Here is a 27952-nt window from a genome sequence, read left to right on the forward strand (position 1 = left end):
GTCTGGACGTCTGTTTGAGTGAGACCTGAGGGTCTCCGCATCCTCACACCTCTCTGTGATCCTGGCTTTCCGAGAACGATGGCCGTGACCCTGGCTGACATTCCCCAAAGCCTGGAGAGGGACTGGACGGCCCGGAGCCCTGTGCCCCTAGGCTCTCCTCCTTCCTTCGAGGCCCGGGACAGCAGTGGGGAGAGCACCCTCGGAGGCCACCTCCATATGCCTGCTGACGTTGACAAACCCCCGGCGGAGAGTTTGTGGGCATCGAGGCCATTGGGAAGTGCCTGCCACTGAGTCGAATACAGCTCGAACCCTGGTTCTGGGTCAGTGTCTTGATGACTCCAGTATATGAAGTTGGGTCTGAAGCTCGTCAGCAACACGTCTCACGTTACTGGACTACATACCAATTCTTTGAAAAGGACTGTTTTGACTGATTTTAAAGATAAACCTATGTGAACTAAAATTCACACAACACACGAGACAATGGAGAAGAAAGCATGCGAGCTGGGCATCACGCCCACGGCCATCCCCACATAAGCCCAAGCAAACATGGACCACAGGCTTCCTGGGGCCCTAGGTCCAAACAAAACACTGAGGAGCGCTGGAGTTCAGGTGCGACTCCTGGCCTAACCGGGCCAAGGATCTTTCACAGAGTTAAAGCAGCATCAGTCAGAGAAATAAATGTGAATGATCTGGGGCACGATTTATGCATAGTGGCTACTGGATTTACATGGACCCGAGGGCTGAGCAATTTTGGGGAGCAGACAAAGAAAACAATAATCAGAAGGAAATTGGAAAAATCAGAAATTGTAGACAAAGAGAGAAAAAGAGGGATGAACTGAAATCAGTGCCATTCACCTAAATACTGAAAGCAAAGCCTGTTTTCACGGCAGGCGAAGCAAAAGGAAGCACGCGGACTGGGAGGTCAGAGGCCGGCCCATGCCGGCTTCCCAGCCTTGGTGGTGTCCACAGTGCTGGGCACGCCGAAACATAGCCACGGTCCACGGCCACGGCAGGCACACAGTCAGCACACGCTGGGTGGACAGCCGCTGCTCACAGACCATGAGGAACAGAGAAAACACATCTGCCCTCCAGCGGCTCCGCTGGCACAGTGCCTGGCCTGTCACACGTGTGCTCTTTTGGGTAGCAAATGTGGAAACGTGTTCACTGGTTGTTTAATGCCTTCCATTTTTATGAGGTTCCTGGTTCAAAACAGACACGGTGGGTTTTCGGAGAGAAACATGAAGCTGTGGCCCCAGGCGGGTACCCCCCGACCCCCTACCTCGGATGTAGAGCACAGGACACTCACCCGCCTGCACTCAGGCTCCAGGAGAGACATCTTCCCGGGTGAGCAGGGACAAAGGGAAAAACAAGGTCACTCCTGGTCGGCCGCCCCACAGTGCTTCCCCCAAACCACCAGATCGACCTCCACAGGAGCTGCCCGCAGCGTGACGGTGGGACCAGGTGTGGCCCCAGCGCCCTTGCTGGGGCTGACTCATCTGGGGCCTAGCCCACATTTCAGAGACCGGAAGCCCAGGGAACCTCGTCCCAACCACAGGATCACATCCCAATGAGGACAGCCCCCACGGTCTTCTAGTCTGAGCTGGTCTCCCAGGCCACATCTAGGTGCAACGCAGGGGTGACCTGGGGTTCACAGTGGGTATGTCTCCCTCCAAGGGACCAACACTCCGAGGACAGCACAGGATGGAGGAAAGGGTCCCATAAGCCCACACCTGGCACTGCGCAGGGAACCTGCAGACACCACACTGAGTTTCCTCGAGGACACGCCCCCTCCACCGCCCTGAGTATAACACCTGGCTGGAAATGTGGCTGCCTGACCACGAGGACGTGACTGCTGCCAGCGAGCATAACTGTGACATCAGGGGATGATCTCTGATGTCAGAGGATGTGACCTGTGACATCAGAGGGCATGGACTGTGACATCAGAGGACATAGCCTGTGACACCAGAGGACGTGACCTGTGATATCAGAGAGTGACCTGTGACATCAGAGGACACTCCTGGACTCCCAGCATCCCACCTTCCCCGCAATTGTTGGGATGAAGCCGTTAGGAAGTCCGTGGGGGCGCAGCGAGCTGCCTCTGAAAGGCCGTGTCCTCCATTCCTGGGGGACAGGGGCACCCCTGGTCCCCACAACTCGCTGGGCCGAGGTCAGCAGGGCTCCCATCTCATGGTCCAGCTGAGGTCAGCGTGACTGAATGGGGCTGCAGGTGGGATGGTGTGGACGCCCAGACTCGGAGTTGGGGAGGCAAAGGAAGCCCAACAGGATGCCGCCCCCCGACTCTCTTCTCCATCTACTTAGAGTCAACTGAAATGGCACATGCAAGCTCGAGTTCCACTCTGCAGTCCCCAAGACCAATGCTCAGCCCTCCCCTCTTTTTCCTGCTCAATTCTCTCTCTTTTTTTTTAACGATTGGCACCTGAGCTAATGTCTGTTGCCAATCTTGTTTTTCTTCTTCTCCCCAAAGCCCCCCGGTACATAGTTGTATACATAGTTGTGGGTCCTTCTAGTTGTGGCATGTGGGATGCCACCTCAGCATGGCCTGATGAGTGGTACCATGTCCGCACCCAGGATGCGAACTGGAGAAACCCTGGGCCGCTGAAGTGGAGCGCGTGACCTTAACCACTCGGCCACAGGGCCGGCCCCTCAATTCATTTTTATATTTTTATTTTTAAATATTTTTATTGTGACAAGATATACATAACATAAAGTTTACCATTATAACCATTTCCCATTGTGCAGGTCAGCGGCACCAAGTGCATTCACGTCGTCGTGCGGCCATCACCAGCATCCGTCTCCGGGACTGTTTCAACTTTTCAAACTGAAACTCTGTCCCCACTAAACACTAACTTCCCATCCCCCTCCATCAGCTCCTGGGGCCCAACATCTACTTTCTGGCGCTATGGACTTGACTCCTTGATGGACCTCATGTAAGTGGAGTCATAGTATTTGTCCTTCCGTGTCTGACTTATTTCACTTAGCACAATCTCTTCAAGGTCTATCCATGTTGTAGCCTGTGGCAGAATGTCCTTTTTAAAGGCTGAATAATATTCCACCATGTGTATAGTCTACATTTTCTTCATCCATTCATCTGTGGATACACACTGGGGTTGCTTCTGCCTCTTGGCTACTGTGAATGATGCAGCTTTGAATACAGGCATGCAAATGTCTGTTTGAGTCCCTGCTTTCCATTCTTTTGGGGTATATATCCTAAAGTGGAGTTGCTGGCTTACATGGTAGTTCTACATTTAATTTTTTGAGGAACTGTCATCCTGTTTTCCACAGTGGCTGCACATTTTTATTCCCACCAACAGTGCACAAACGTTCCAATTTCTCCACATCCTCACCAACACTTGTTATTTTCTGTTTTTTAAAAAATTTTTATAATAGCCATCCTAATGGGTGTGAGGCGGTACCTTATTGTCATTGTGATTTTTCCCTGATGACCAATGATGCCGAGAGTCTTCCTGCGCACTGTGGCCGTGTGTATGTCTTCTCTGGAGAGAGGTCTACTCATGTACTTCATCCTTCTTTAGTCAGGCTGTTTTTTGTTGTTGAGTTTTAGGCATTCTCTCTATATTATGGATATTAAACCTTTCTCAGATACACGACTTGCAAGTATTTTCTCCTGTTTGTGAGCTGCCTTTTGACTCGTTGATAGTGTCCTTTGATGCACAAAAGGTTTTAATTTTGATCAAGTTCACTTTCTCTATTTTCACTTTTGTTGTCTGCGCTTTCGGTGTCGCATCTAAGAAATCACAGCCAGACTGGATGGCATGAAGCTTTTCCCCCTATGCTTTCTTCTAAGAGTTGTACAGTGTTAGCTCGTATGTTTAGGTTTTTTACTTTGTAGTGAATTTTTGAAAATGGTGTAAGTTAGGAGTCCATCCTCGTTGCGTTGCGTGTGGACGTCCGGTTTTCCCAGCACGTTTGTTCTATGGTCTTGGTGCTCTTGTCAGAAATCATCTCCCCGTGTGTGCAAGAGTGGATTTCTGGGCTCTCGATTCTATTCCACGGTCTATGGGTCTGTCTTTATGCTGGTACCACATTGTTTTGATTACTGTGGCTTTGCAGTAAGTTCTGAAATCAGAAGTGTCAGTTCTCCAACTTTATCCTACTTTCTTAAGATTGTTTTGGCTATTCAGGCTTTCTTGACATTTCACGGGAATTTTAGGACAGGTCTCTCTATTTCTGCGAAATCATCACTCCCTTTTTAACCCCACCCACATCAGCATGGACGTGAGGGTCCTTGCTTCACACTTGGAGAGAGAATCCAGTCCTGTGCTGCTGCTTTCGTTGCTCAAACTGCTCCACCTCGGCCATCGGGAGCTCCTCAGTTGGTTCCTGTGACCTCTAACACCCCATCACGTGTTCTGGTCATCTCCACACTCTCTGGCACTAGATGTGCTCCTGGCTTGTCTGGGGCATTCCTGGCACCCATCCCAGGGCTAGTGGTTTCCCCCAGGAGCCCTGGTGCCTTTGGCTGGAGATGGTGCTGGAGCTGAGATCTCACATGAGAGTTGTCCTGGGTGCCCCTGCTCCTGGGCCCTGTCGGAGGACAGCACTGGGACATGTGTGAATGCATATTTAGGTAGACTGTGTTGTTCTCCGCTGCTCTGTGACCACCTCACAGAAACACTCGCCGTCCAAAGATGCTTTTCCTGCCAGGGAAGACCCCAGATGCCTCAGCATCCCCTACCAGGACAGCCAGTTTTTGGAGGGACCTGTTCCACACTCAGTTACAAGGTCTGAGCTGGTTTTGGGGCTGTCATGAGCCATGGCCCCATGCACTGCTGCCCCCTCTCGCCCCCCACCTGCTGTACAAGCCCCTTAAGCTCCTGAGCCTCAGTTCCCGTGACGGCAGGAGGACGATATGGCACACGGCTGGGCTGGCACTTTCTGCCCCTCGGCTCGCTTTCTACTCTCAGGAAAGGCCACCATAGGTGGAGAGCCAAGTGCTGCCAAAACGAGAACATTTGGCAGTTCTGAGAGAGCTTCCCTGTGCACAAAGGCACGATAAAGAAAGGGAAGTGAATGGAGGAGTGCAGGCTCCTCAAAGTGGAAGGAAGGAAGGAGACCGGGGAGCTGGCAGGCCCGTGCTGGGGGCTGGAAGCCGCCCTCACTCTGGTCAGAGCTCCAGACTCTGAGGCTGTGACATGCAGCCTCCACGAGGTCTGAGAGGTGGGAGGAGCTCTGTGCTCCCTGCTGGACATGCACATGTGGGCCAGGCGTCTGGTGACTCTGCTGTGCAAGCCCTCTTGGCACCAGGGCACATGGGAGGCCCGAGTCCTTGCAGCCTCCAGTGCACCAGGGTTGGGGAGCCTGAGGTTGCACACGCAGAGGCTGCAGCACGTTGCTCCAGAGGGAACCGCGTGATTCCACAGAGCACAGCCTCTGCCCCATGTGCGCAGGACGCAGGCTGGTGCAGATCTCATTCTAGCCTGGGACTGAGTAATGACGTGAGGTTTAGACAGTGGCAGGAGGCGAACAAGAGAAAAACACCCAGGAAAGGTTCAGATGGTGCTGAAATGGCTGGGGAGACACCGCTCTCCTGAGGCTTGTGGCTTGGAGGACAGAGAGAGTAAGAGAAGAGGGGCCAGGCAGAGGCACCAGGAGCAAGACTCCTAACCACTGATGGAGCCCCTGGGGGGCCCGGCCTGTGAGGCTGAGGCCCAAGTAGGAGCTCCTGGTCACTGGCTAGGGGGCTGCAGTCCAGGTGAGAGCTCCTGGTCACCGAGTGGGGGCTGCAGCCCAGACTGGGGCTCTTGGTCATGGCAGGGTGGGTTCCCAACGGCATGGGCAGCAACCTTGCATCCAGAGCCCTGCGGGGCTGACCTGCACAGGGGCTGGCCAGGCCTGGCCACTCTCAAGTCTATGGCCTCCTCTGGCCCTCAGACCAGGGATCAGCCTGGGCTGCCTCTGACCCCGGACAGCACGCAGACTGCACTGGCCCCCAGAGAAGCCCAGGCAAGGCCAGGCTGACCCCAGGGCCTGGCCTGGACAGATTGCGATGTGCCAGGAGCTTCTGGCATTTTTTTCTCATCTCAAAGTGATGCTGCCTGAGGGACAGGGGCCTGGAGGGCTGACTGGGAGGAGGGCGCCCTGGCCAGAGACAAGGCTGAGGCCGACTGTGGTTGCCAGGACGAGGTGACCTGGCATCTGGTGCCTGGCAACCAGGTGCCCAGCTAATAGAGAGAAAGGCCATTTCCTGCCCCAAACGCGGAGGACACAAGCCAGCGAGCACAATGCCCCCACAGAAGCACACACAGGGTACTGGGCTGCGTGGGCGTCCCTCGGGGACACAGCAGGGGCTCCGTGCACACTGTGCCCACATCGCCTGTGATGGCAGCTCCAGCCTGAACGTGGGCTTCGCCGCGCAGTGCCCCCCGCCAGCAGCGCACAGAGGCCCCTCACTCACCGGGCTCTGGGCGTCCGGGGCCCCGCCAGCCTTCTGCCGCGCCAGCTCCGCCACGTAGCTGCAGACGTCGGCGCCGAAGCACTCGGCCTCGTAGAAGGCGCTGCCCCAGCCTGGGCTGCCGCTCTGGAACTCGGCTGGTCCCGGGCTCACGGCTGGGCCAGCCCCCTCAGGCTTGGGCAGCTGGGCCACCGCCTCCGCGTCCGAGGCTCCGCCGGCCGGCTCCGGGCCGCCCCCCTGCTGCCGATCCTCGGCCTCGGGCGGCCGCTCCCTCTGAGCTCTCACAGACTTCTGAGGCCGAAATCCCACCTCAAAGTTCCCCCGGGAGAGCTCATCTGAGTCCACGTCGGACAGTGATGGGGGCGCGCAGGGGGCTCGGCCCACGCGCCCGGAGGCCGGCTTCTCCTTCCCTGGACAGAAGTTCATGGAGAGAGCCCATCACTCATTGTTTATGCAGCAGCCACTCGTCCTGAGCCGGGGACTCGAGGCTTCTCCACAGCCGCTCTAGAGGGGTTGCAAAGGGACCTCAGGGCTGAGGGGGCGCTCTTCCCAGGAGGGGGTCCCTCAGATCCCCTGCTGCCACACGGACGGAATCGAGGGTGGAGTTTGTGGGAACTTTGAATGGTTTGTAAATAGATGGATACAAAAGAGAGAGTCCTTGGTGGGGAGAGGATGGGAGCAGGTGGCAGCTGTGTGAGCATGCTCCTTTGCTTAAACCTCCCGCACAAGCATGTGCAGAGAGGGTGGGGGACAGGTGCCTGTCCTTGCCGCTGGCTCCCAGGGCCACGCAATCTGATCCCCTGACCCATGTCCTGCTCAGACCAGATTTCGGGAAATTACAGAGATTCCAGTTATCTGAGAGTCCTGGGCTAACAATCGAGGAACAGAAGCCTCAGGGTCTTTCAGGGGCACATATTTCCAGAAAACAAGCAAAGATCTGAACCGCCATCACCAAGCTGCTGTCCTGTGACTCCAGGAAGCAGAAGGCGCCCCCGTCCACCACACCCCCAGCCCAAGGCCACCCGGGCTCCTGCGGGCGTGGGGACATGTCCCCCTCACAGGACAGAAGCCCTGGGAGGACAGGCCCTGCCCTGGGGACCTGGGGGGACCTTTCCTGTAACTGTGCAGCCACGAGGGTGGCGGTGAAGCCGCGTGGACAGTTCTCCCTTGAGCCCAAGGGTCTTACCCGCTCTGTGCAGGGAGGGCCTTTTGCCGGACGGTGAGCAGCTGCTCGGAGCTCTGGTCCTGCCGCTGCCCTCAGGCTGTGACCCAGCCTCCTCCGAAGCACTGCCATCAGAACGAGGACACTGCAGGCGCCCCCTCGGCCCTCACTACACCATGGTTTCCCTCAGGCTTGAGCGGGGACCCCAGCTCTTACCTGCTGTAAACACCTTGGGGTGTGAAGAGGGACCTGCAGCGGTCTGCCCCCAAGCACCTCCCGGGACACACACCACAGAGCCCTCTCACTTCCCACCTTCTGGGGCAGCCTGACTGCGTGGAGCATCCTCGTCCCAGGACAACTGAGGGGCCCTTTGGCAGAGGGCTCTCTGGGCATCGATGTCTTGGGGTCCCCAGACAGCCTTCTCAGGGTTGCGAGGGTGTCGGGCCCTCTAGGCCTGGGTCTGGCCCGGTCGCCCCCCACACCAGGAGGCATCGGGGGCAGCAGGGCATGGCCAGTGAAGGGGTGGGAACCACAGGGGCTGGTGGAGAGGGAAGCTGCCATAGCCACCCCACCTTCTAATGCTGGGTGCGAGCTGTCACCCAGCACTGGCCTGGACAGCGGGGCGGCAGATGCTGTTCCCTGCGGGGACGTCCTCCCCCGACCCCAAGCTCCTGGTCACTTTGTCTCCTGGAGCTGGTCCCTGAGCAGGGAGACGTGCCTCCTGCCCGTGAGACTCCACGGCCCTGTCCTCCTGCCCAAAGTTGCCTGGTGCCTGAAGGGAAAGCTCTGGAGGCAGGCGGGCCCTGGGCCCAACGAGGGGGCCCCAGCGGATGGCCTGCCTGAGGAGGGCAATGAGCTAGAGGCTGGGGGGCAGCGGGAGAAGGCTGAGCCGTTGGCCAGGAACACAGCGGGGTCTGGGAGGGGCGGGAACGCAGGGGCGTCCCGGGGACCCGGCCACAGAGACCCCGGGGTCGGGGGAGCCTTGGCCCACAGTGCGGGGAGAACTCACTTCTCAAGGGGCGACGTCCTCCCGTTAACAACTTTGAAAAGATTCTGCAGCAACTTCTCCCCCCAGTAGAGGTCACAAAACTTCTCGGAAATGGCGCCGCAGAAAGTGGCGAAGGTGAGGTCTTTCAAGGCATAAATATATTCCCCTGGTTTTACAGAATGACAGGCCAGGTCACCAAGTGGGCCAGCACTTTTCTGGGTTCCCTCTCTCCAAACAGCCCAGGCTGGTCTCAGGAACTGAGGGGGGCAGGGCGGGGAGCCAGGTGTGGGGGGCTCGGCTTTGAGACCCTCTTCCATCTTGAGGCTTTGCTGCTGGTCGGCCCCTGGGGGCTCAGCTCTGCCCCCCCACCCCCGCTGTTTGTGCAGGGACAGGTGAGTGGGGCCCCTCCTGGTGGTGGCCCCAAGTCCCCTTCACACTGACCCTGCCTCAGTGCACTGCGCGCCCCCCATGGCCTCTCCCTGGTCTTGGGGCTTCTCTGGGGCTCCCCAGGTACCCATGATCAGAGCCTCCAGCCCGTTGTCCAGGTAGCCGTCGAAGGCGAACTCCTCCTGGATGAGACGCGTGGCCTCTTGCAGCGACAGGCAGCCCGTCCTCTTCCGGAGGGGTGAGGTGTCCACATTGGATGCACAGAGCTTTCGGCCAGCCGGCTGGGGCTGCTCGGGGTGACCCTGGTCATCCCGCCCCATGATAGGGGTGCCCCTGGGGCTGTCTGGACTTGCTGTGGCTGGGGAGGGGCCTTGTGGGGCTAGTGGGGGGTCCTCGGGCTTCTGGCCTGGGCCCTCAGTGGCCTTCTTCCTGGGCGGCTTGGCAGGGTGACACAGGCCATGCTGGGCAATGGGCTCTGGGGCGCCGGGCCCGAGGCCTCCGGAAGAGCCTCCAGGAAGGACCAGTTCATCCAGCCCTTTGTCTGGGGGTGGCATCTGTGCCTTTGCCAATGAGAGCCCCTCCGGTGGGCTGGCTGGGGAAAGCGGTAAGGAGCAGGGGCCCCCCTGCGCTGAGTCTTGGAGGGGCTCTGGGGCTGCTCCCTGTGGTCTGGGACCAGGTGCCTGCTGCTCAGGCGCCTTCAGGCTGGCAGCCACTCCATGGGCCTCAGGAGTCTGCTTCCCATCACCCTCCCTGTCCAGTTGGCCTCTCTTCTCCTCGGGCCTCTCGGCTGGCCCCGAGGACAGGGAGAGTGCGTCCCTGCAGGGAGAGAGGGGAGAGCACTCAAGAGGGGCTCCGGACCCCACCAGCTCTGGGGGGTGGGGAGTACTCACCTGGCCACGCCTGCGTCTGGTGCCAAGACGATGGGCTTAAAGTGTGTGGCTGCGGAGGTGAACGCCTCTGGCAGCATCATGCCCTCCTCACAGCAGGAGGGTTGACCAGGTACTGGCCCCTGCACGGCGATGAGTCTGGTGTCACCAATGCGCACAAAGCCTGGGGACAAACTCAGGGTGAGGGCGTGGGGACAGGGCTGGCTGCAGACGCCCTGGAGTGTCTCCCTCTAAAGGTCGCGGTGGCCCCTCCTAGCCCGGCGTCCCCTCCCACCCATCTCCAAGGGCTGGGGAGAGCGCAACCTCAGGGAGAGAGGCCTGAGTCCAGGCGGCTGGGAGCGGGGAGGGGGACGCTGGTGCTGGGGGAGGGCTGGAGTGTCAGACAAGGCCAGCAGCGCCAGCCATACGCGGGGGCTCCCACGGCCTGTGGAGGAGGGTCTTCTTCATGCTGCAGGACAGAGTGGGTGCCCCGAGCCGGGACCCTGTGGGCTCTGTGGAGGGAGACGGGGGAGGGATGGGGACTGGGGGGGTTGGCACAGTGTGGACGCTGGAGGGGCGTGGGGTGGAGGGCACCTGCTCTGGCACCGGCTGAGATGAGAGAGAGAACTTCAGCCGAGGCCTGAGGGACAGGAGTTCAAATGAAGCAGAGGCAGAGAGGGGAGGGCAGGTCGGGGGTCCCGGTGACATCCAGATGTCCACTCAGGGCTGGACTCCCAGAGGCAGCTCCGGTGGGACGGCACCAGGGGCAACCGTGCCGGGGGTGCAGGGCCTGGGGGCCCACCTGAGCTGGGCCCAGGAGCGGGAGCCGTGCTAGGGTTCAGCTCAACTACTGAGAAAGCATTCTGGAGGCCGATGGTCTCTTCCTCCTGGTAAACCTGGGACAGACGGACACAGACACGTCGTTGAGGTGACGACGGCGCCCTGAGGGGCATGGTTGACCCCACAGCACGTGCTCCCTGCCCTCTTGGCTGTGCAGCTCGGAGCTCGGAGCCGGTGGACCTCAGAGCAGGGCTTGCTGCTCTGGACTGAGAGCCTCAGGGCACTTTGTTTCCCAATTCGGCAAGGCTTGGGCAGGTTTCTAGGGCATGAGAGATTACGCACCATCCGAGACCATGGATTACCCAGAACCCAGACTCCCAAAAGCTGTCTCTGGGGACGTGTGCCTGTCTGACGTCCGAGGGACCCCCGTCACCCACCCCTGACGTGGCCTCGCCCTGGCCAGCATGCCCAGGGAGCCAACAGTCACATCTGTAAATAATGCCAGCTCCCTGAGGGTCACTCTGCAGGACGCCCAGGATGTGCCCCAACCCACGCAGGGTGAGCAACACCCACACTCCCCAGGTGGTCGAGGCCCAGAGCTCCAGGCTACTTACAGCTCCTCCCCAACTCTCTGAACAGCTGGGCACTGAACCACAAACACAGGGTCCTCCTCTCCCCGGGCCCCCGGCAGAATGAGTGGTCTGCGCCTGGGCTCTGGACAGCGTCTCACCTGACAAGTTGATGCCCGCAGGTGGGCTAGGATCTTCCTGCTGTCCATGCCTCGCTGCAGGAGGTAGGTGCGGCATATCTGAATGCAAGGACACAGGCCACATGTCAGACTCGCAGAGATATGGCGGCTCCAGCACCAGCCCGTTTCACTCAGCGGTAGAGGGGACCGCCAAGCTGGACGAGGAGCCTGTCAGAGGCACGGTGGCAGCAAAGAAGGCCGGGGCTTCTCGCCAGGAGGACCCGTGGGCACCCCGGTCTCGGACCGCCTGTGATGAGATTCAATGTCCGCGCATCCAGCAGCCGTCCTTCCTCAGCTGGAAACGAAAACTGAACAGAAGGCCACGGCCTCTCCCCTGACCCGGCCTTGTGGACGGCCACCTGCACAGAGCCGCTTGAGCCCCCTCACACCCCCATTCTCCCTTTACATGGCAGTGACCTCTGTGCAAACGGGGGCAGGGCTCGCTCTCCCCTCCTGCAGCAGTTACTGCTTAAGACCAGCTCTCACCACTGTGCCTGAGGTCCGGCGTGTTTATCTTTGATGCAGAATCTCATTCTCATTGGATGGAGCAGGCCAGAGAGGCCCAGAGAGGTTAAGCAGGCTGCCCGAGGTCGCAGAGCAAAGAAGTCCTTGTACCCAGGTCCCCTAGCCCCAGAACTGTCTCCTCTCTCTGTCCGCACACAGCATTTCCTTCCAGAAGGCCCCTGGCCCCCGATCACCAAAATACAACGGCAGGGCCCTCCTTGCACTTGTCCGCCAGTAGCTGGCAGACACGGCACAGGCCACTCTTGGGAGGGTGGCCAGGACCTGCCCGGCTGGTCCCCGACAAGCCTGGAGAGACCAGACTGGGATGGGGAGGCCAGGAAGACCCTCAGAGGCGGTGTGGGGGGAGGCTCTGCTCCCCTCTGGTAGGGCCTACGGGCAGGGGTCAGCCCTCAGCCCCAGGACATCCTCTGCCTAACCTCTGATCGGTGGACACCTTCAAGATAACAGGGGGCTCTGGGCGGAATGCTGGGCTGGTGAGCAGCCAAGACCCCCTGCTACCCATCCACAAATGAAACCCATGCCCTTTCCCGTCCAACGGCACCGGCTTTTCCTAGGATCAAGAACCCATGTCCTCTGTGGGCCACCTCCCAGGCCCCCGACAGGGAGCTGGCCCCACTGCAGTGCGGTTACCTTGATGGCCTCGGCTGCAGATAGACGCTCCTGGGTGCTGCGTCTCGCCATGTCCAGGAGGAGGGTCTTGAGCCTGCGTGGCAGGGCCAGCTTGCGGTCTCTGGGGATGCTGAACTTGGCTGCCGTCCACAGGACAGCGGCCACACAGTACACGGAGGCCTGGGTGGAGGAGGAGAGAGGGCCAGCCGTGCTCAGCAGAACCACCACCCCGGTGGCCACCCCAAGGGGCACAGGGGCACCATCCTACAGGCCTGCTCCTGTCGTGACTCCTGCCTGGAGCCCCACCCCAGACCCTTGTCGGAACCGAGGGACATCGGCCTTAAAATCTGCATGTTTAACAAGTCCCTACAGGTCTCAAACGCTCCAGTGTGAGCAGACATGACATCAGCCTCAGCTGGCTTTCCCACCTGTCACTCTCCTCATGAAGGTGAAGGTGGCGTCTTGGGGAGTCTGAGCCAGGAGCCCCCTGAACCAGTGGTGTGCTGCTAAATGATTAACAACAGGCTCTCTGAACAAAACGACATGCCTCTGCATACTCACATGTTTATTCTAGAGTTTACTGAGATAAAGGAGGTATACCATATAGTTTAAAATAATGAAAGGTATGATACTCTTTTTTTCTGAGTCCCACCCAGGTGATTGGTTCTCACTGAGCGTTTTCCTGGATTTTTACCCAACACCAGCGTCTGCAGTCAGCCTACAACGAACGAGTGTTTCCGACCCAAATGTTGGTTTCTAGTTCCGTTTATCTCAATTAGACGAACGTGAAACAAGAAAGACGCACGCTGGAGCTGCACCCGTCTGAGAGGCATCTTGGCGGCATCAGAACAGTGTTGAAAACTGAAGAGGATTCCCTGCAGCATTTGTGCCGCTCGATACACAGCAGCCACAGACGGGACGACACTCGGAAGTTCAATTGCGTTAACACTTCCTCCCTCACTCCAAGACCAGACAATCGACAGACCAGTAAACCACCCCTTGTGTTAGCACTTGCTGGTTTCCACGGTGTAGACACTCCACACGCAGGGTCAGCGTCAAGTCCAAGGTGGTGCCAGTGGACGGGGGCAGGGAAGGGACACAGAAGGCACCCTCAGAGTGGCCCCCATCACCCAGGAGCATGGGTAATGGGATGCTCCAGTCAGATTTTTGGGAAATTATTAGTGTTGAGTGTTTAACCTTTTAAAAAACTAAACTTTTTATTTTGAGATAACTGTAGATTCACAGACAGTTCTAAGAAACACTGTGGAGACCCTGTGCACCCTCCACCAGCTTCCCACAATGGTCATGTCTTAGAAAACCGTAGCCCAATGTCACCACCAGGACATGGCCAGTGACTCAACGGAGCCTCGTCAGTGTCCGCCCTGTGGCCCTGACCACGTGTACTTCCCACCCTCCTTAATCCCTGGTGACTGCTAATCTGTCCCCCATTTCTATAACTTTGCCACTTCATGTAGATGGAATCGTACAACATCTAACCTTTCGGGAGTGGCTTTTTCCTCTCAGTACAGTCTGCTGCAGATCCACCAGCTTCAGCGCTCCCCTCCCTTGACTGCTGAGCCGCAGCCCACCATGAGGAGGTGCCACGGCCCATCTAACCTCTCACCCCTGGAGTCATCTGGGCTGTTTCCAGTTTGGGGCTGTTACGAATAAAGCTGCTGTGAACATTCACGTACAGGATTCCACGTGAACTTTTCTCTCGGATAAACGTCTGGAGAGCAACTTCTAGGCTGTGTGGTAGCTGCATATTTAGTTTTTTAAGAAATTGCCAAATCATCTTCCAAAGTGGCTGCACCATTTTGCATGCCCACCAGCAACGAAGGAGATTTCCTGTTGCTCCGCATCCTCCCCAGCATTTGGTGCTGTCAGTTTTCCAGATTCTGGCCAGTCTCATAGGTGTGCAGTGGCATCTCATTGTTTTAACTTGCTTTTCACAACCACACGTGATGATGAGCATCTTCTTCACCATGTGACCCCTTCTTTGGTGGAGTGTCTTGGTCTTTTGCTCACTTTTTAATTAGGTTGCTTCTTTCCTTACTGTCGACTTTTAAGAGTTCTTTCTATACTTGGGATGACAGTCTTTTATCAGATGTCTTTTGCAAATATTTTCTCCCAGTCTGTGGCTTGTCTTTTCACTCTCTTAAGAGTGTCTTCTGCAGAGCAGAAGCTTTTCATTTTAATGAAGTTTAATATCAGTATTTCTTTCATGGGTTGTGTTTTGGTTGTAACTAAAAAATCACTACCTAGGTTTTCTCCTAAGTGGTCTTCTGGGAGTTTTATGGCTTTGAATTTTACATTTAGGTCTATGATCCATTTTGAGTTAATCTTTGTGAAAGGCGCAAGGTCTGTGTCAAGATTCTATTTTTCGTTTTCTTGGTGCACGTGTTTGTTGAGTTGTTCCAGCACCGTTTGTTGAAAAGATTGTCTGTTTTCCATTGAATTGCCTTTGCTCCTCTGTCAGAGACTAGTTGACTGTATTTGTAGGAGTTTATTTCTAGGATGTCTGTTCTGTTCCACTGATCAATGTCTGCTCTTTCACCAATACTACATGTCTTGATCACCGCAGCTTTATGGTGAGTCTTGAAGTCGGGCAGTGCCAGTCCCCCGACTTTCCTCTGCCCCTTCAGTGTTGAGTCCGCTGTTGTGGGTCTCTCGCCTCTCCAAGTGAACTGTAGAACCAGTCTGTCGACATCCACAAAGCAGCCTGCTGGGGTTTTGAAAGGGATGCACCGAATCTATAGATCAGGTTGGGAAGAACTGAGATCTTGACAACACTGAGTCTTGCTATAGATGAACATGGACTCTCTCTCCATTTACTTGGATCTTTTTTGGTTTCTTTCATCAGAGTTGGGTAGTTTTCCTCATATAGATCTTATACATATTTCGTTAGATGTATACAAAAGTAATTTTTCTTGGTGCTAATGTAAATGGTATTGTGTTTTTAATTTCAAATTCCAATTGTTCATTGCTAGGAAACAGGAAAGCAATTGACTTTGTATATCAACTTCCCATCCTGCAATCTTGCTCTAATTGCTTATTCGTTCCAGGAGATTTTTGTTGATTATTTGGGACTTTCTACACAGACAATCATGTCACCTGTGAACAAAGACAGTTTTATTTCTTCCTTCTCAGTCCGCACACCTTTTGTTTCCTTTTTTTGTCTTATCGCTTCAGCCAGGACCTCCAGTACCATGTTGAACAGGAGTGGTGCGAATGGACGTCCTGCTTTGTTCCCCATCTCAGGGGGCAGGTGTAGTCTTTTACCATTAAGTGTGTTAGCTGTAGGGCTTTTTGTTTTGTTTTGTGTTTTTCTGTAGGTACTCCTTATTAAATTGGGGAAGTTACTTCTATTCCTATTCTGAGTTTTTTTTTTTTTTTTTATCATGAACTGGTGTTGAATTTTGTCAAATGCTTTTTCTGCACCAATGGATGTGATCATGGGATTTTCTTCCTTAGCCAGTTAATATATTGAATGCCTCTGATTGGTTTTCAAATATTGAACCAGCCTTGCATTCCTAGAATAACCCCCACTTTGTTATAGTGTATAATTGTTTTTGCATATTGCTGAATTCTACTTGCACATACTTGGTTAAGGTTTTTTGCCATAATATTCATGAGGGATACTGGCATATATATGCATATTTGTATATTGTACTGTCTTTGTATCAGGATAATATTAGCTTCATAACATGGATCGGGAAGTGTTCTCTCCTCTTCTGTTTTCAGGAAAAGACTGCAGAATTGGTGCTGACTCTTCTTTAAACATTGAGTAGAACTCTCCAGTGAAAACATCTGGGCCTAGAGACTTTCTTTTTCTGAGGAAGAGTGGCCCTGAGCTAACATCCGTGCCCATCTTCCTCTACTTCTTTATGTGGGATGCCTGCCACAGCATGGCTCACCAAGCGGTGCCATGTCCACACCCAGGATCCAAACTGGCGAACCCCGGGCCACCGAAGTGGACGTGCACACTTAACCACCGCGCCACCGGGCCGACCCTGAAACTTATTTTTTTGAGAATTTTAAGATTATAAATTCAATTCCCTTAATAGTTATAGGGCTATTTAAACGTCTGTTTCATATTGCATGAGTTGCGACAGCGTACGTTTTTCAAAGACTCGGTCCACTTCATTTAAGTTGTTGATTACGTGTGTGGAGCTGTTTGTGGTGTTCCCTGATTGCTCTTTGATGTCTGCAGGGTCTGTAGGGTACCCCCTGTGTCATTTCTGATATTGGTAATTTGTGTCTTCTTTTTATTGCTGTGTCAGTTTTGCTGGAAGTTTGTTAATTTTATTGGTCTTTTCCAAGAACCAGCTCTTCATTTCATTGGTTTCTCTGTTTTCGTCTCACTGATTTCGGCTGTAACCTTGATTGTCTCCTTCCTGCTGCTTTGGGCGTATTTTGATCTTCTCTTTCCAGGTATTGAGGTGGGAGCTTAGATCACAGAGCTGAGACCTGACCTCTGCTCTAACACGGGCAGTTAATGCTGTGAATTCCCCTCCTGGTCCCGCGCAGCTGTGTCCTGCAGTGTCAGTGCCGGCTTCCACCAACGGTGGTTTTTCATTTGGTTTGAGATCTTCCTGGTTCTTGGTATGGCAAGTGATTTTCGATAGAAACCTGGACATTTTCAGCTTAGGACTCTGGGTCTTGTTTAGCCTTCTGTTTTAGCCGGCTTCCTCAGACACCCCTCTGGCGGTGTGTGGGGGGGCACCATCTCGTCATTGACAGGTGGGGGCAGAAGTCCCGGCGAGGAGAGGCTCCCCACCACTGCTGGATGGGGGTGGGAGTCCAGCTCCCCACTCGGCCTTTGCGCGCCTGGGTGGGCCTGCCTCTTCCTCTGCCTGCTCCTCTGGCTCGAGAGTGCAGGCTTCTGGTCTGTGCCTGTGGTGTTTCCCAGCGGCGGCTCCTTCAGCGCCAGATCTCTGCGTGTGAGGCAGGAAGAAAACGCGGGTCCCTCAGCACGGCGCGCCCCTCGGGCCGAGGCCCCGGCCTGTGGCCTCCTGCTCCCCACCTTCCCGTCTTCTCATGCTCGCTTTAGGAACAGTGTGCGGGTTTCCAGGTGCACTTAGTGGTGGGTAGGAGGTCACATCTCCTCCACCTGCCCAGAAGTGGAGCTTCTACCTTGGTTTTGAATATGATTTAATATATTTAATTGTAAGTTTTGAACAACTTAATAGGTGCCATGCAAATATTCCTCAAAGTTCAGCTGTGGGCACTCTCAAGCCAGCATACACTGCCTGGAGATGTCCACACTGAAGTTCTATCTCAGGATGTCACCACCAGAGCCACATTCCTGTCATCCCCAGGAGGCACCTGAGAGGCGGATGCTGCCCAGACCAGGCAAAGCGGGGCCCTGGACGTAGGTGCTGCACTCGGGGGCCACCCAGACTCCCCGAGTCCTGACATGGGGCCTATGCCTCCCCCCACCCCCTCAGACTCTCTGGACAGAAGGGCTGTGGGCACCGCCAAGGAGGCTGCAGGAAGGGATGGGGGAGGGCCCAGGTACCTTTTCAGTCACCAGCTTTTGCTCTGCAACCTCGGGAGCCAGAAAGAACGAGTTGTAAGCGCCTAAGAGAGAAACCCCAAACCCCGGGTGAGCTCTCCTTCCAGCCTTGGCAATCGGCGCCAGAGCCCAGCCCCGAGGGTGAGGCCACGTACGCACCATTGGCTGGGGGCGGCCCGAAGAGCACGGCCCCGTCCTCGGCCACTAGCACGGAGTCCAGACACAGGCAGGCTGTAACAGAGGCAGGGTCAGGGGGCCGGACTCGCTGTGGGGACCTGCTCTCCTGGGGGCCTGCAAAGCTGTGGGCAGGGTGGGGCAGCCCTTCCTCCCAGCCATCCCCAGGCCCCCCGGGTCACCCAGGGAATGCCAGGATACTGGGTCTCTCGTAGACCCAGCACAGGGGCTGGGCCTCCTCCCCTTCCCAGAGGCCCTGGGCAGAGTGCCCAGAGGGAACAGGAACTTCCAAGTCTCTGCACCCACCCCCGGAGCTGCCTTGCAGTGGCATGGGACACTCTGAGCTGGAATGGAAGGAGCTGAAGGAAGAGAGGGCACAGAGGGACCTGGCACACTTGTTGAGCGCCTCCCCCAGAGGGGTCCCGGAGGAGGCTAGACTATACCCCAAAGGCTGTGGGTCATGGGACTTGGGGCAGCCAGATGGCAATGCTTTTCCCCATCACCCCCTGGGATGGGCTGGTGCCACAGAGGGGCTGCAGCTTGTCACATGTCGGGAGGCTGGAGCTTTGGGGGTTACAAAGCAGTGTGAGGTCTAAGATGGGCCCCACTCAGAAACCTGTTGCCTCCTTGGGGACAATGTTGTCCCCACTGAGAAGGTGTGGCCACCCACATGGCTCCTGCTCCTCCTTGCAGCACGGTGCCCCCAGCTCGCAGTGTGGACACTGCCGTCCCGCCCCAGGCCATCCATGCAGGCTGATGAAGGCTCCATGCTGCCCCCAGCCCAGGCGTGGGGACACGCTGGGGCAGCTGAACAAGGAACCGTAGCACACACGTCACCTGGGTGCTGGCCATGCGTTCGCAGCGTACTGAGGCAGGCGTGGGACAGAGCCCACAGCTCATACTCCCTGAAGGGCCGGCCCAGCTTGGACAAGAGGTCTTGCAGGGAGACACCCTGTGGGGAGAAGCCCCTCAGTGAAAACACCAGGACTCACTCTGCCCAGACGCCTCGGGGAGGCTTACAGTGGAGGGCGCCAGGGCGAGAGCCACTCCCCTGCGGTGGGGTTTGCCTCCCACACCGCCCACTCCTGACAAAGGGGCCGGGAGAAGTCTCCACGTCCACATACACGTGGGCAAGGACATGGGGAAATCGGAACTGCACCCTGTGAGTGGGAATGTAGCGGTGCGGCCGCATGGGAAACAGCCTGGCGGCTCCTCAGAAACTCAGACACGGAACCACCCCGTGATCCGGCAGTTCCACTCCTGGGTGTACACCCTGAAGAACTGGAAGCAAGGTTTTGAAGAGACACGTGCACCACGTTCACAGCAGCATCATTCACAATCTCTAAGACGTGGAAGCGACCCGAGCGTCCATGGAGGGGACGAATGGATCACCAAAACGTGGCCCACCCACACGATGGAATATGTTCAGCCTATATAGGAAGGAAATTCTGACACACGCTGCAACATGGATGAACCCTGAGGACGTTATGCTAGGCGAAATAAACCAGTCACAAAAGAACAAATACTGTATGTTCCACTTACATGAGGTCCCTAGAGTCATCAAATTCACAGAGACAGGAAGAATGATGGGTGCCAGGGGCTGGGGAGAGGTATGAGGAGTTAGTGTTTCATGGGGACAGAGTTTCAGTTTGGGAAGAAGAGAAAGTTCTGGAGATGGATGGTGGGGATGGCTGCACTCTAATGTGAATGCACATTATAAATGCCACTGAATTGTACACTTAAAACTGGGTCAAGTGGTAAATTTTGTTATGTGTATTTTATTCCCCCAACAGACGCAACAGTCCCGGGGTCAGAGGAACGCATTCAGACAGAAGGTCGTTCTCTACCCTGAGGCCACGGGAAGAGCGAGGACCACAGCCAGCCAGCTCCTTTGATAAGCAGAAGTGCACGCTTTAGAGGAAGCTTCCAGAGGCTGTGTCTTCACCCTCAACCCCTTCCAGGCCTGTGGTGCAGCCGCCTCGGTCCTGCAACCCTTCCCCTTTCGCTGCCTCATCCTCCGTGCTGGGCAGGTGGCACATGCTCTGGGCCACAATACCCCCTCCCCAAGCCTCCTGCTCCATGGAGGGGTCAGAGTAGCCAGCTCTGAACCCAGGATGGGCTCTGCAGCAGAGATGTGGGTCCCCGGCTCTCCCTGTGTGGTTGCAAAGACCTGGGTGGGCCCTGATCCTATGAGGCCTTTGGGAGAGGGAAGCCTGATGGTTAAGACAACAGCTGGGCTTCCAGTCAGCTCTGCCCCTCAGGCACTGCCCATCCTCCTCCAACAGGCTGCACAAGAGGCCCATGCCTCAGTTTACCCATCTGGAAGGTGGGCTGTCGTGGGGCTGCTAGGCATGGGGAAGTGGGCCTAGTCAAGGGTTTAGGCATGTGAAGTTTTCTTCCCTTGGTGCCTGCTGCTGTCTACACACGAGCCGGTGTAGTGGGTGGAGACAGAGTGAGATGACACACACGTGCACATCTAGCACAGGTCAACGCGCCTGGGTCTCCAGGACGGACCTTTGTTTTAAAGTAAACACATTTTTCACATGAATTACTCTCAGGTGCTTATCAGGATATGAATAAAAATATAAACCGCAGAGTCTACCCCTGTCCTTGTTTCAACAAAGTGTGCCGGGAAAGGAGGCTCTCGGTGCCACACGATTGGCCGCAGTGCCCCGAAGACACATCTGTGTCTGGGCCACAGGTCCCCTGGTGGCTTAGCCCCGAGGAGCTCATGGGGACACAGAGCTTCAGAGAGTGACTTGCTAGGAGCGGAGCGGGAGAGCGAGCTCGGCTGGGCTTGGCTCAGGTGTGCTCAGAGCCCCCGTGGTCATGATAAAAACACCCCAAACTGCCAGAACACTGGTTCCAACAGAATCCTCCATCCCTTGAAGCTGATAAGGGCGCAGCCTCAGGTCTGAGAGACCCCGCCTTGGCCTGAGGGAGACCCTGTCCCGACAGCATACAAAATCCCAGGGTCATGGGGACTCAGGGCTGCTCAGGCTCCCACGCTTCCTGGTATCTTTTGCAGGCCAGCCTGATGGGTGAACAACCTCCACCTGCAGTTTTAGTTTCTGACTTAAAAGTCGGGAGAGGAAGATACGGGAGGCCTGAGCGGTAGGACGCGGAAACGGAGCCCCAGAGGTAACCCCGTCGGGCCTGGGCTGCTGGGCTCCTCCCGGGAAGCTGCCCTCTGCATGTGCTGTTTGGAAAGAAAACGAACCCCAAAGCAGGGGCGTGTCCCGGCAATGAGGGTGCAGGGCAGGCGGGCTCTGCACGCCAGGTGGGCGACGGGAGGTTGGGGGGGCAGCTACTCTCTGGGATGACCCACCACCATGGGGGGTGAAGCTGTCCATCTCCAGGGAGGCCATGGGAGGGGCTGTGGCCTGGGGGCCACACTTGGGGCGACTGTGAGCCCCCCAAAGCTGTGTTCACAGCTTCCTTCAACACCAGGAGGCTCTCCTAGAGGTTGTAAATTATCCAGCAGGCGTGAAGGCTGAGGCTGCCTTCCTTGTCATGAGTGACAACATTCAACAGGGCTCCGGGCTGCGGACAGGGCGTGTGCAGGGCCCCTCCCCGGCCACGTGCAGCACGAGCATGTCACGTCGTCACCCACCTGCTCCGTGGCCGTGCTTCCCGGCTCCCCGGCTCCGTCCAGAATCCCCTTGTCAGACCCTGGAGTCCGAGGGTCTTGGCCTGCCTCGTGAGGGTCCTCGGGGTGGGGTGGGGGGCTCTCCTCCACAGGGCTGGGCGCCCCCGCCACCCTGTCCCTGCCGTGGCCTGCGCCTAGAGCCCCTGCCCACTGGAGCTCGGGTTCTGGCTCTGGCCATAGTCCGGACTTGAGCTGCGCCTTGAAGCTGGAAAGGCCATTTTTCTCCTCAGAAAAGGCCTTCCTGGGGTCTGGAGGGAGGAGCTCGGGCGTGGGCAGCTGGTTTTTGGTGCTGGTCAGTGACAGGCAGAGGGCGCTGGCCTCGGGGCCCTCAGGCAGGAGCCTGGGAAATGTCTGCACTTTCCTCAGGCGGCTCCTCTCCAGGAAGCCTCTGTCCAGGTCACCCAGGGGGCGCTGGGTGTCCAGGATGAGGCTGGCCAGCCCCTCCCGGCCGTGGCTTTCTCCGTTTCTCACAGGCTCTGGCAGCAGAGGCTTTGAGAGTAGGGTCCCGGGGTGCTCTGGGCCTTTGCAGGCGGGGGTCTGGGGCAGGCCCTCTGGGCAAGCTGGGACCTCCGGGTCAGCACTTGCGTCCCCAGGCTGCCTCCTGGGCCCCGCACTTCTTGGAGCAAGCCTCCCTCTCCAAGCGCTCTCGCTGAGATCTGGGCCAAAGCAAGATGCGGTTACTGTGGAGGCCACAGCCAGGGACCCGAGCCCAGGCTGGGCAGCCCTGCAATCCGCTCCCACCCACGGCCACCTCTGACGGGCTCCTGCAGGACCCCGGGCCCCCATGGCCAAAGACCCTAGCACAGGGCGTCCAGGACGGGGCTCCTCTCCTGCACTCCAGGGGTCCCACCCTCCCTGCAGCACCCAGAAACGTCCTCACCCTAATCACGTGATCTCGGTTAGTTAACAAGGCTCAGAAGGCTCCTGAGCCCCCCTCCCCTCCCAGACCCAGCTTCCCACAGGGGTTTCCTAAGGGAGCCCTTGGCCTAATTATCTTGTCCAAAAGCACATCATTTTACTATAACAATTACACAAGTGATATTCCCCAAAGGAAGAAATTAGATCTCGCTACAGCCCCACCCGGTCTGCATGCAAAGCCTTCCACACACACACACACACACACGTCTCCACGGGAACCGTTCCAGGCACGCAGGGCCCTCCGTGTGGCGTGCGGCCCCCCTGCAGCAGCTCTGCTCTCCACTGTGTTAATACCCTCCACTGTTGTCACAGCAATGCCAGCGTCACCTGGTGCTGTAGCGACACAAATGCTGGCAGGGCAGGTTGGAAATGTTGCTCAGCAGGAGGGCCCTGCGGCCACTTGGAGGCTCCGTGCCTCCCTGAGGCCCCTCTGGGCTCCGAGCTGCAAAGTAGACTCTGGCCTTGGATCAAAACACGGCCTGAGACTCCGCCAGAGCCCCACGTGGGCCGTGAAAATCCCAGACGCTTCAGCCACAGCTCGTGCGCTGGAGAAGTCAATGGGCCTCAGATGCCGCATGGTGTCGGCAAACGGCAACGAACTGAGAAACGCTCCCCGTCCCTGTCCCGACACGCTCTAGACTAAGAGGGAGACGACCAGCCTTATCAGTCACTTCTCAACGTGACCTTGGTGCTCAGCTCTAATTGAGCGGGTGTCTGCAAAACACGCACAGTATGACTGAACATGTGAGTGTGCGTGTGCAGTGCCAATTTGTGTTCATGTTTGTACACATCTTCGCACGTGTGGGAGAGGGTGTATATGGTGTTCATGAGAGTGTGAGTGTATTTGTACATGAGTGTGCATGCTTGTGTGTGCAGTATAAATAGGTGTGTATGAGTTTGCACATACATGTATGTTTATATGTGCGACTGTGAGTGTGATATGTGTGTTTGTGGGGGCACATATGTGGCCTATTTGAATATGTATGCATGTGAGTATGGGTGTTTAAATGTGTGAGTCCACTGGTGTGAACATATGCGTGTGATCTGTGTCAATGTGCACATCTATGTGTGCATGTGTGCACGTGTATAAATGTGCACACGTGAGGGTCTGTGTGTGCATGCATATGTCTGTGAGAACGTGCATGTGCAAGCACATACCTGCGAGTGTGCTTACCTTGAAACGCTCCGAAGGACTCGAGGGAGAGCACCCTCCTCCCCACGGCCGAGAGGCTGCGGCACAGGCGGCAGGAGGACGTGAACTGCATCTTCTCTTCGCACAGCGCTATGATGCTCTGCGGACGTGGGCATCTCAGGGGGACGCTCATGGCAGGAAGCCCTGACCTCCGAGAGCCCGCCCGCCCGCCACAGCCTTTTTCAGGTACAAGAAAGCGAGGCCTCTCGGATTACAGAAAGCCAGCAGATTCTGTTCAGCCCATGAGAATTATAAGCCTAACCTCTTCATAACAAAAATGTCAATAAAAAAAGTCAAGATCTTATTTAAACAAAATGCAACTCCACCACATCCAGGCTAGGAGCTCGCGTGACAGGGCGGGGTGGGGGACAGGAACCCCTGTGTGTGTGCCGGGCGTATGTGCGCGTGCACAAGGCATTGGGCGTGAGGAGGGTCTCGGGCCTCAGCTCTGGGGAGAAGCATGAGAGGGTAGCACTCACCTCGAGGTCGGGCCGGTCCCCAGGGTCCTCCGCCTGCATCTGGCCCAGCAGCACCTCCAGGTCGCGGCTCAGCCTGGGCTCCGGCTCCGGCTCTGCCACGTACTCGAGGGCTGCCTTCAGCGTGGCCCCCAGAGAGTAGATGTGAGCCTGTGCGCCAAAGAGCCCGTTAGCGCTGCGAAGCCCGGCCGCGTGGCCTACGACAGGCACACCTGTCCCCGTACGGCTCCCGCTCCTCTGGGCCAGGAACACCGTCTTCCGGGCCACATCTGCTCTTTTTCATTTTTTTAAGATTGGCACCTGAGCTAACATTTGTTGCCAATCCTTTTTTTTTTCTTCTTCTCCCCAAAGCCCCCCAGTACATAGTTGTAATATTCTACTTGTAGGGTGTTCTAGTTGTGGCATGTGGGATGCCACTTCAGCGTGGCTTGATGAGCGGTGCTAGGTCCATGCCCAGGATCCGAACCGGTGAAACCCCGGGCCACCGAAGTGGTGTGCGCGAACCCAACCACTTGGCCATGGGGCCCTCCCCCAACATCTGCTCTTTATGACTGCTGCAGGCATGGCCAAGGCCACGCCTGCCCGATGCGAGGACTCTCAGGCTAAAGCATGTGACCCTGTGCTGGCGGGTCTGGGGTCTGTGCTGGCCTGGCCACAACAACTAGCGCCCCTCCCAGGGCCCAGCCCATCCAGCCTCCTGGGGCACAGACCCGGCCCGTGATGGATGCCGTGACTCTGAAGGGCAGGACCTTTTCTTTTCTGGTGTATTCTTCAAAAACTGGATGTGAGCAGGAAGAAAGACAGGTTTTCTTTTAGTAAGTTAGGGTTTTCCTATCTGCATTCACGAGCGTGTGGGCTCTGCAGATTGTGCACGCTGGGATGGGGCACAGTGCAGGCCTCGGCCCACCGGTCCTTGAGGGCTGACAATGGCTACTGTCACTTCCTGGGGCCAGGTGGCATCATCTGACATCATTGCGCCTTCCTACCTCACCCCACAATAGTGCATACGAGGGCTTTATCATTCTCACTTTACTGACAGGAAGCTGAGCCCAGAGAGGTTCAGGAACCAGCCCAGGGCCACACAGCCACGCCAGGAGGAGCCAGCAAGGGCCTGGGGCTGTGTAGCTCCAGACAGGCAGGTCACATAGCTCGCAGTGGAGGCCTGGGCCCTGAGTGAAGGCCGGGCTCTCCCCGCCTTCCTTCCCCAGCACTGCCTTCCCCAGGACACTCCGGTCTTTGGTGCACACTCTGGTCCAGATCAACACCTCATCCTGGGCCAGACCTTGCATGACTGAGTGGGTGGATCCTGGGTGATTCTGGCTCTCTCCCTGGGCGGCCCTCATGACCCGCCAGTGACGTCCCAGCTAGCCTCATTCCATGACCCTCAGACCCGGCCCTCCCAGTCTGTTGTGAGGTCTAGGATGACGGCTCTCTCCGGGGACTGCAGGACTGTCTGGTTTTCGCTGGCTGAGACTCCCCCTCTCTGGACTCGTCTGTCTGTCAGGGTCTCTATCTCAAGAGCTAGGCACATGGGGGCCATGCCCTCCCTCCATGCTGGCCCTCACTGCTCAGGGTGTTTGCCATGTTCCGCTGGTTAACAGATGCTTTGGTGGGGTCTTCATGCATCCATGTTTCCTTCCCGAGGCTCCACCCCCACAAGCAGGATTTACATGCTGATAGCCGCTGACAAACTTCCCTCCTAAATGTCCGGGAATTTGCATCTGCCCCTGCCGTGTGCACGTGTCCCAGCACCCACACCCCGCTTCCCCAATCTCTTAGGGGAAACAAGTGTCTCGGGTTAATTTGCATTTCTATAATTATGAATGAGACTGAGCATCTGTTCCTGTCTATTCGCCGTTGTGATTTTCCTCTCTACGCCCATTCATGGACTCGGCTCATTTCTCCACTGAGCTGTCGCCTGTTTTGGGTGCACTCTTGGCACATTAGGGTGCCGACCCCTGGGCTGTGTGTCACCTGTATGTTCTCTTCATCTGCCCTTACTTTTTAACTTTGTTCATGTGTCTTTTGACATTCGAAAATTCTAATGTTTAATTTGTGAAATGGGATAACTTTTTTTCTTTAGTGGCTTTTTGGAAGGACCATCCCTCCCCTAAGACGACAAAAACAGCTTTCCTCTGTTTCCTCCAATATTTTTATAATCTTTAAACATCTAGCTCCAATCTGTGTAGAATCTGCTCACATGCTGGCACGCTGTTGGGACCGGGCTTGTTTCCCTCCTGCTGGAGAGCGACCTCCTGGCACTGAGAGAGAAGACCCCCTCTGCCGGCCGGGACGGCCGCCCCACGGCGCGCGGCCCCCCGAGGCTGGCACTGGCCAGCCTCTCCTCCTCTTATGCTGGCTACGTGTCTCTCCCTCTGTCCAGATGGTGCTCTTTAAATTATAACAGCTTCAGAGGTATTTTCACATCTGGAGGACAAGCTGCCCTTCATGTCTTTTTCAAAAAGTTTCTTTATTTTCACATTTGTCCAGTTTTAAAAAACAAACTTAAGTTCTCCCATTCCTATTCAAAAAACAAACCAAAAATGGTTGGGATTTTATTATAACTGCACTGACGTTGCAGAATTTGGGAAGGACTAACGTCTTACAAAATAAAATACTTAGGATATCAGTGAGACGGTCAAATAAGACGTCCCTAGATGGTATGGCCCTCGATGAGAATGTGGACATATCCACGGACAAGTACCCGTGTGGGAGCCCTGGGAGGCGGTGCCACACTCCTAGGGCCCTGACAGGAGTCTCGCCCAGGTGCATCAGATAACAGGCAGACACACCTCGGTCCTGGTCGGACCATTTAGCTAGACTAACCAGGAAAAAAAGAGGACTCAGAAAAATAAAATTATAAACAAAAGAGGAGACATTACACCGGATACTGCAAAAATACAAAGGATCATAAGAGACTATTATGAACAATTATATGCCAACAAGATGGCTAATCTAGAAGAAATGGACAAATTCCTAGAAATAACCTACGAAGACTGAATCACGAACAAACACAAAATCTGAACAGATCAATAATTACTAACGAGATTGAATCAGTATCAAAAACCTCTCAACAAAGATAAGCCCAGCACCAGATGGTTTCGCTGAATTCTAGCAGATATTTAAAGAGGAATTAATGCCAATCTTTCTCAAACTCTTTCAAAAACCTAAGAAGAGGGAGCACTTGCAAATTCATTTTCTGAGTCCAACAGAACCCTGACACCAAAGCCAGACGAGGACACTCCACGGAAAGAACACTACAGCCCCATACCCCTGATGAACACAGACGTAAACATTCTCAAGAAAATACTAGCAAACCAAATGCAGCAGCACACTGAGAGGATCGTACACTATGGCCCAGTGGGATTCATCCCTGGGATGTAAGGATGGCTCAACATACGCAAAGCGATCAATGTTACACATCGCATTAATAGAAAGAAAAAAGTCATACGATCATCTCAACAGTAGCAGAAAAAGCATTTGACAAACTACAACATACTTTCATGATAAAAAGTCTCAACAAACTG

At 56.0% G+C, this 27952-nt stretch overlaps 1 protein-coding gene across 9 annotated transcripts in view; it reads right to left on the reverse strand.

Moving 5' to 3' along the window:
• Window positions 1-27952, reverse strand: part of KNDC1 (kinase non-catalytic C-lobe domain containing 1) — a 67147-nt gene that overhangs the window by 20932 nt on the left and 18263 nt on the right. For 6 of the 9 annotated variants that reach the window (XR_011441379.1, XR_002806513.2, XR_011441378.1 and 3 more), the window contains exons 4-18: window positions 24429-24575; window positions 23932-24049; window positions 21804-22495; window positions 19028-19142; window positions 18176-18247; window positions 18020-18081; window positions 12520-12678; window positions 11347-11424; window positions 10639-10732; window positions 9861-10020; window positions 9098-9786; window positions 8605-8749; window positions 7620-7720; window positions 6437-6843; window positions 1307-1336 (exon numbers count right to left, since the gene is read on the reverse strand). Coding sequence is in view for 6 of the 9 variants with exons in the window: in XM_023636546.2 (XP_023492314.1) it covers window positions 1307-1336; window positions 6437-6843; window positions 7620-7720; window positions 8605-8749; window positions 9098-9786; window positions 9861-10020; window positions 10639-10732; window positions 11347-11424; window positions 12520-12678; window positions 18020-18081; window positions 18176-18247; window positions 19028-19142; window positions 21804-22495; window positions 23932-24049; window positions 24429-24575 (3069 nt within the window). In the remaining 3 variants the exon portion in view is untranslated. Of the gene's footprint in view, window positions 1-1306; window positions 1337-4319; window positions 4680-6436; window positions 6844-7619; window positions 7721-8604; window positions 8750-9097; window positions 9787-9860; window positions 10021-10638; window positions 10733-11346; window positions 11425-12519; window positions 12679-18019; window positions 18082-18175; window positions 18248-19027; window positions 19143-21803; window positions 22496-23931; window positions 24050-24428; window positions 24576-27952 lie in introns of those variants that run through there. The other 3 variants (XM_023636555.2, XM_023636551.2, XM_070275472.1) reach the window with 2 other exon arrangements.

This window comes from Equus caballus, chromosome 1 (assembly GCF_041296265.1).
Source record: "Equus caballus isolate H_3958 breed thoroughbred chromosome 1, TB-T2T, whole genome shotgun sequence".
In the NCBI taxonomy this organism is placed as follows: domain Eukaryota; kingdom Metazoa; phylum Chordata; class Mammalia; order Perissodactyla; family Equidae; genus Equus; species Equus caballus.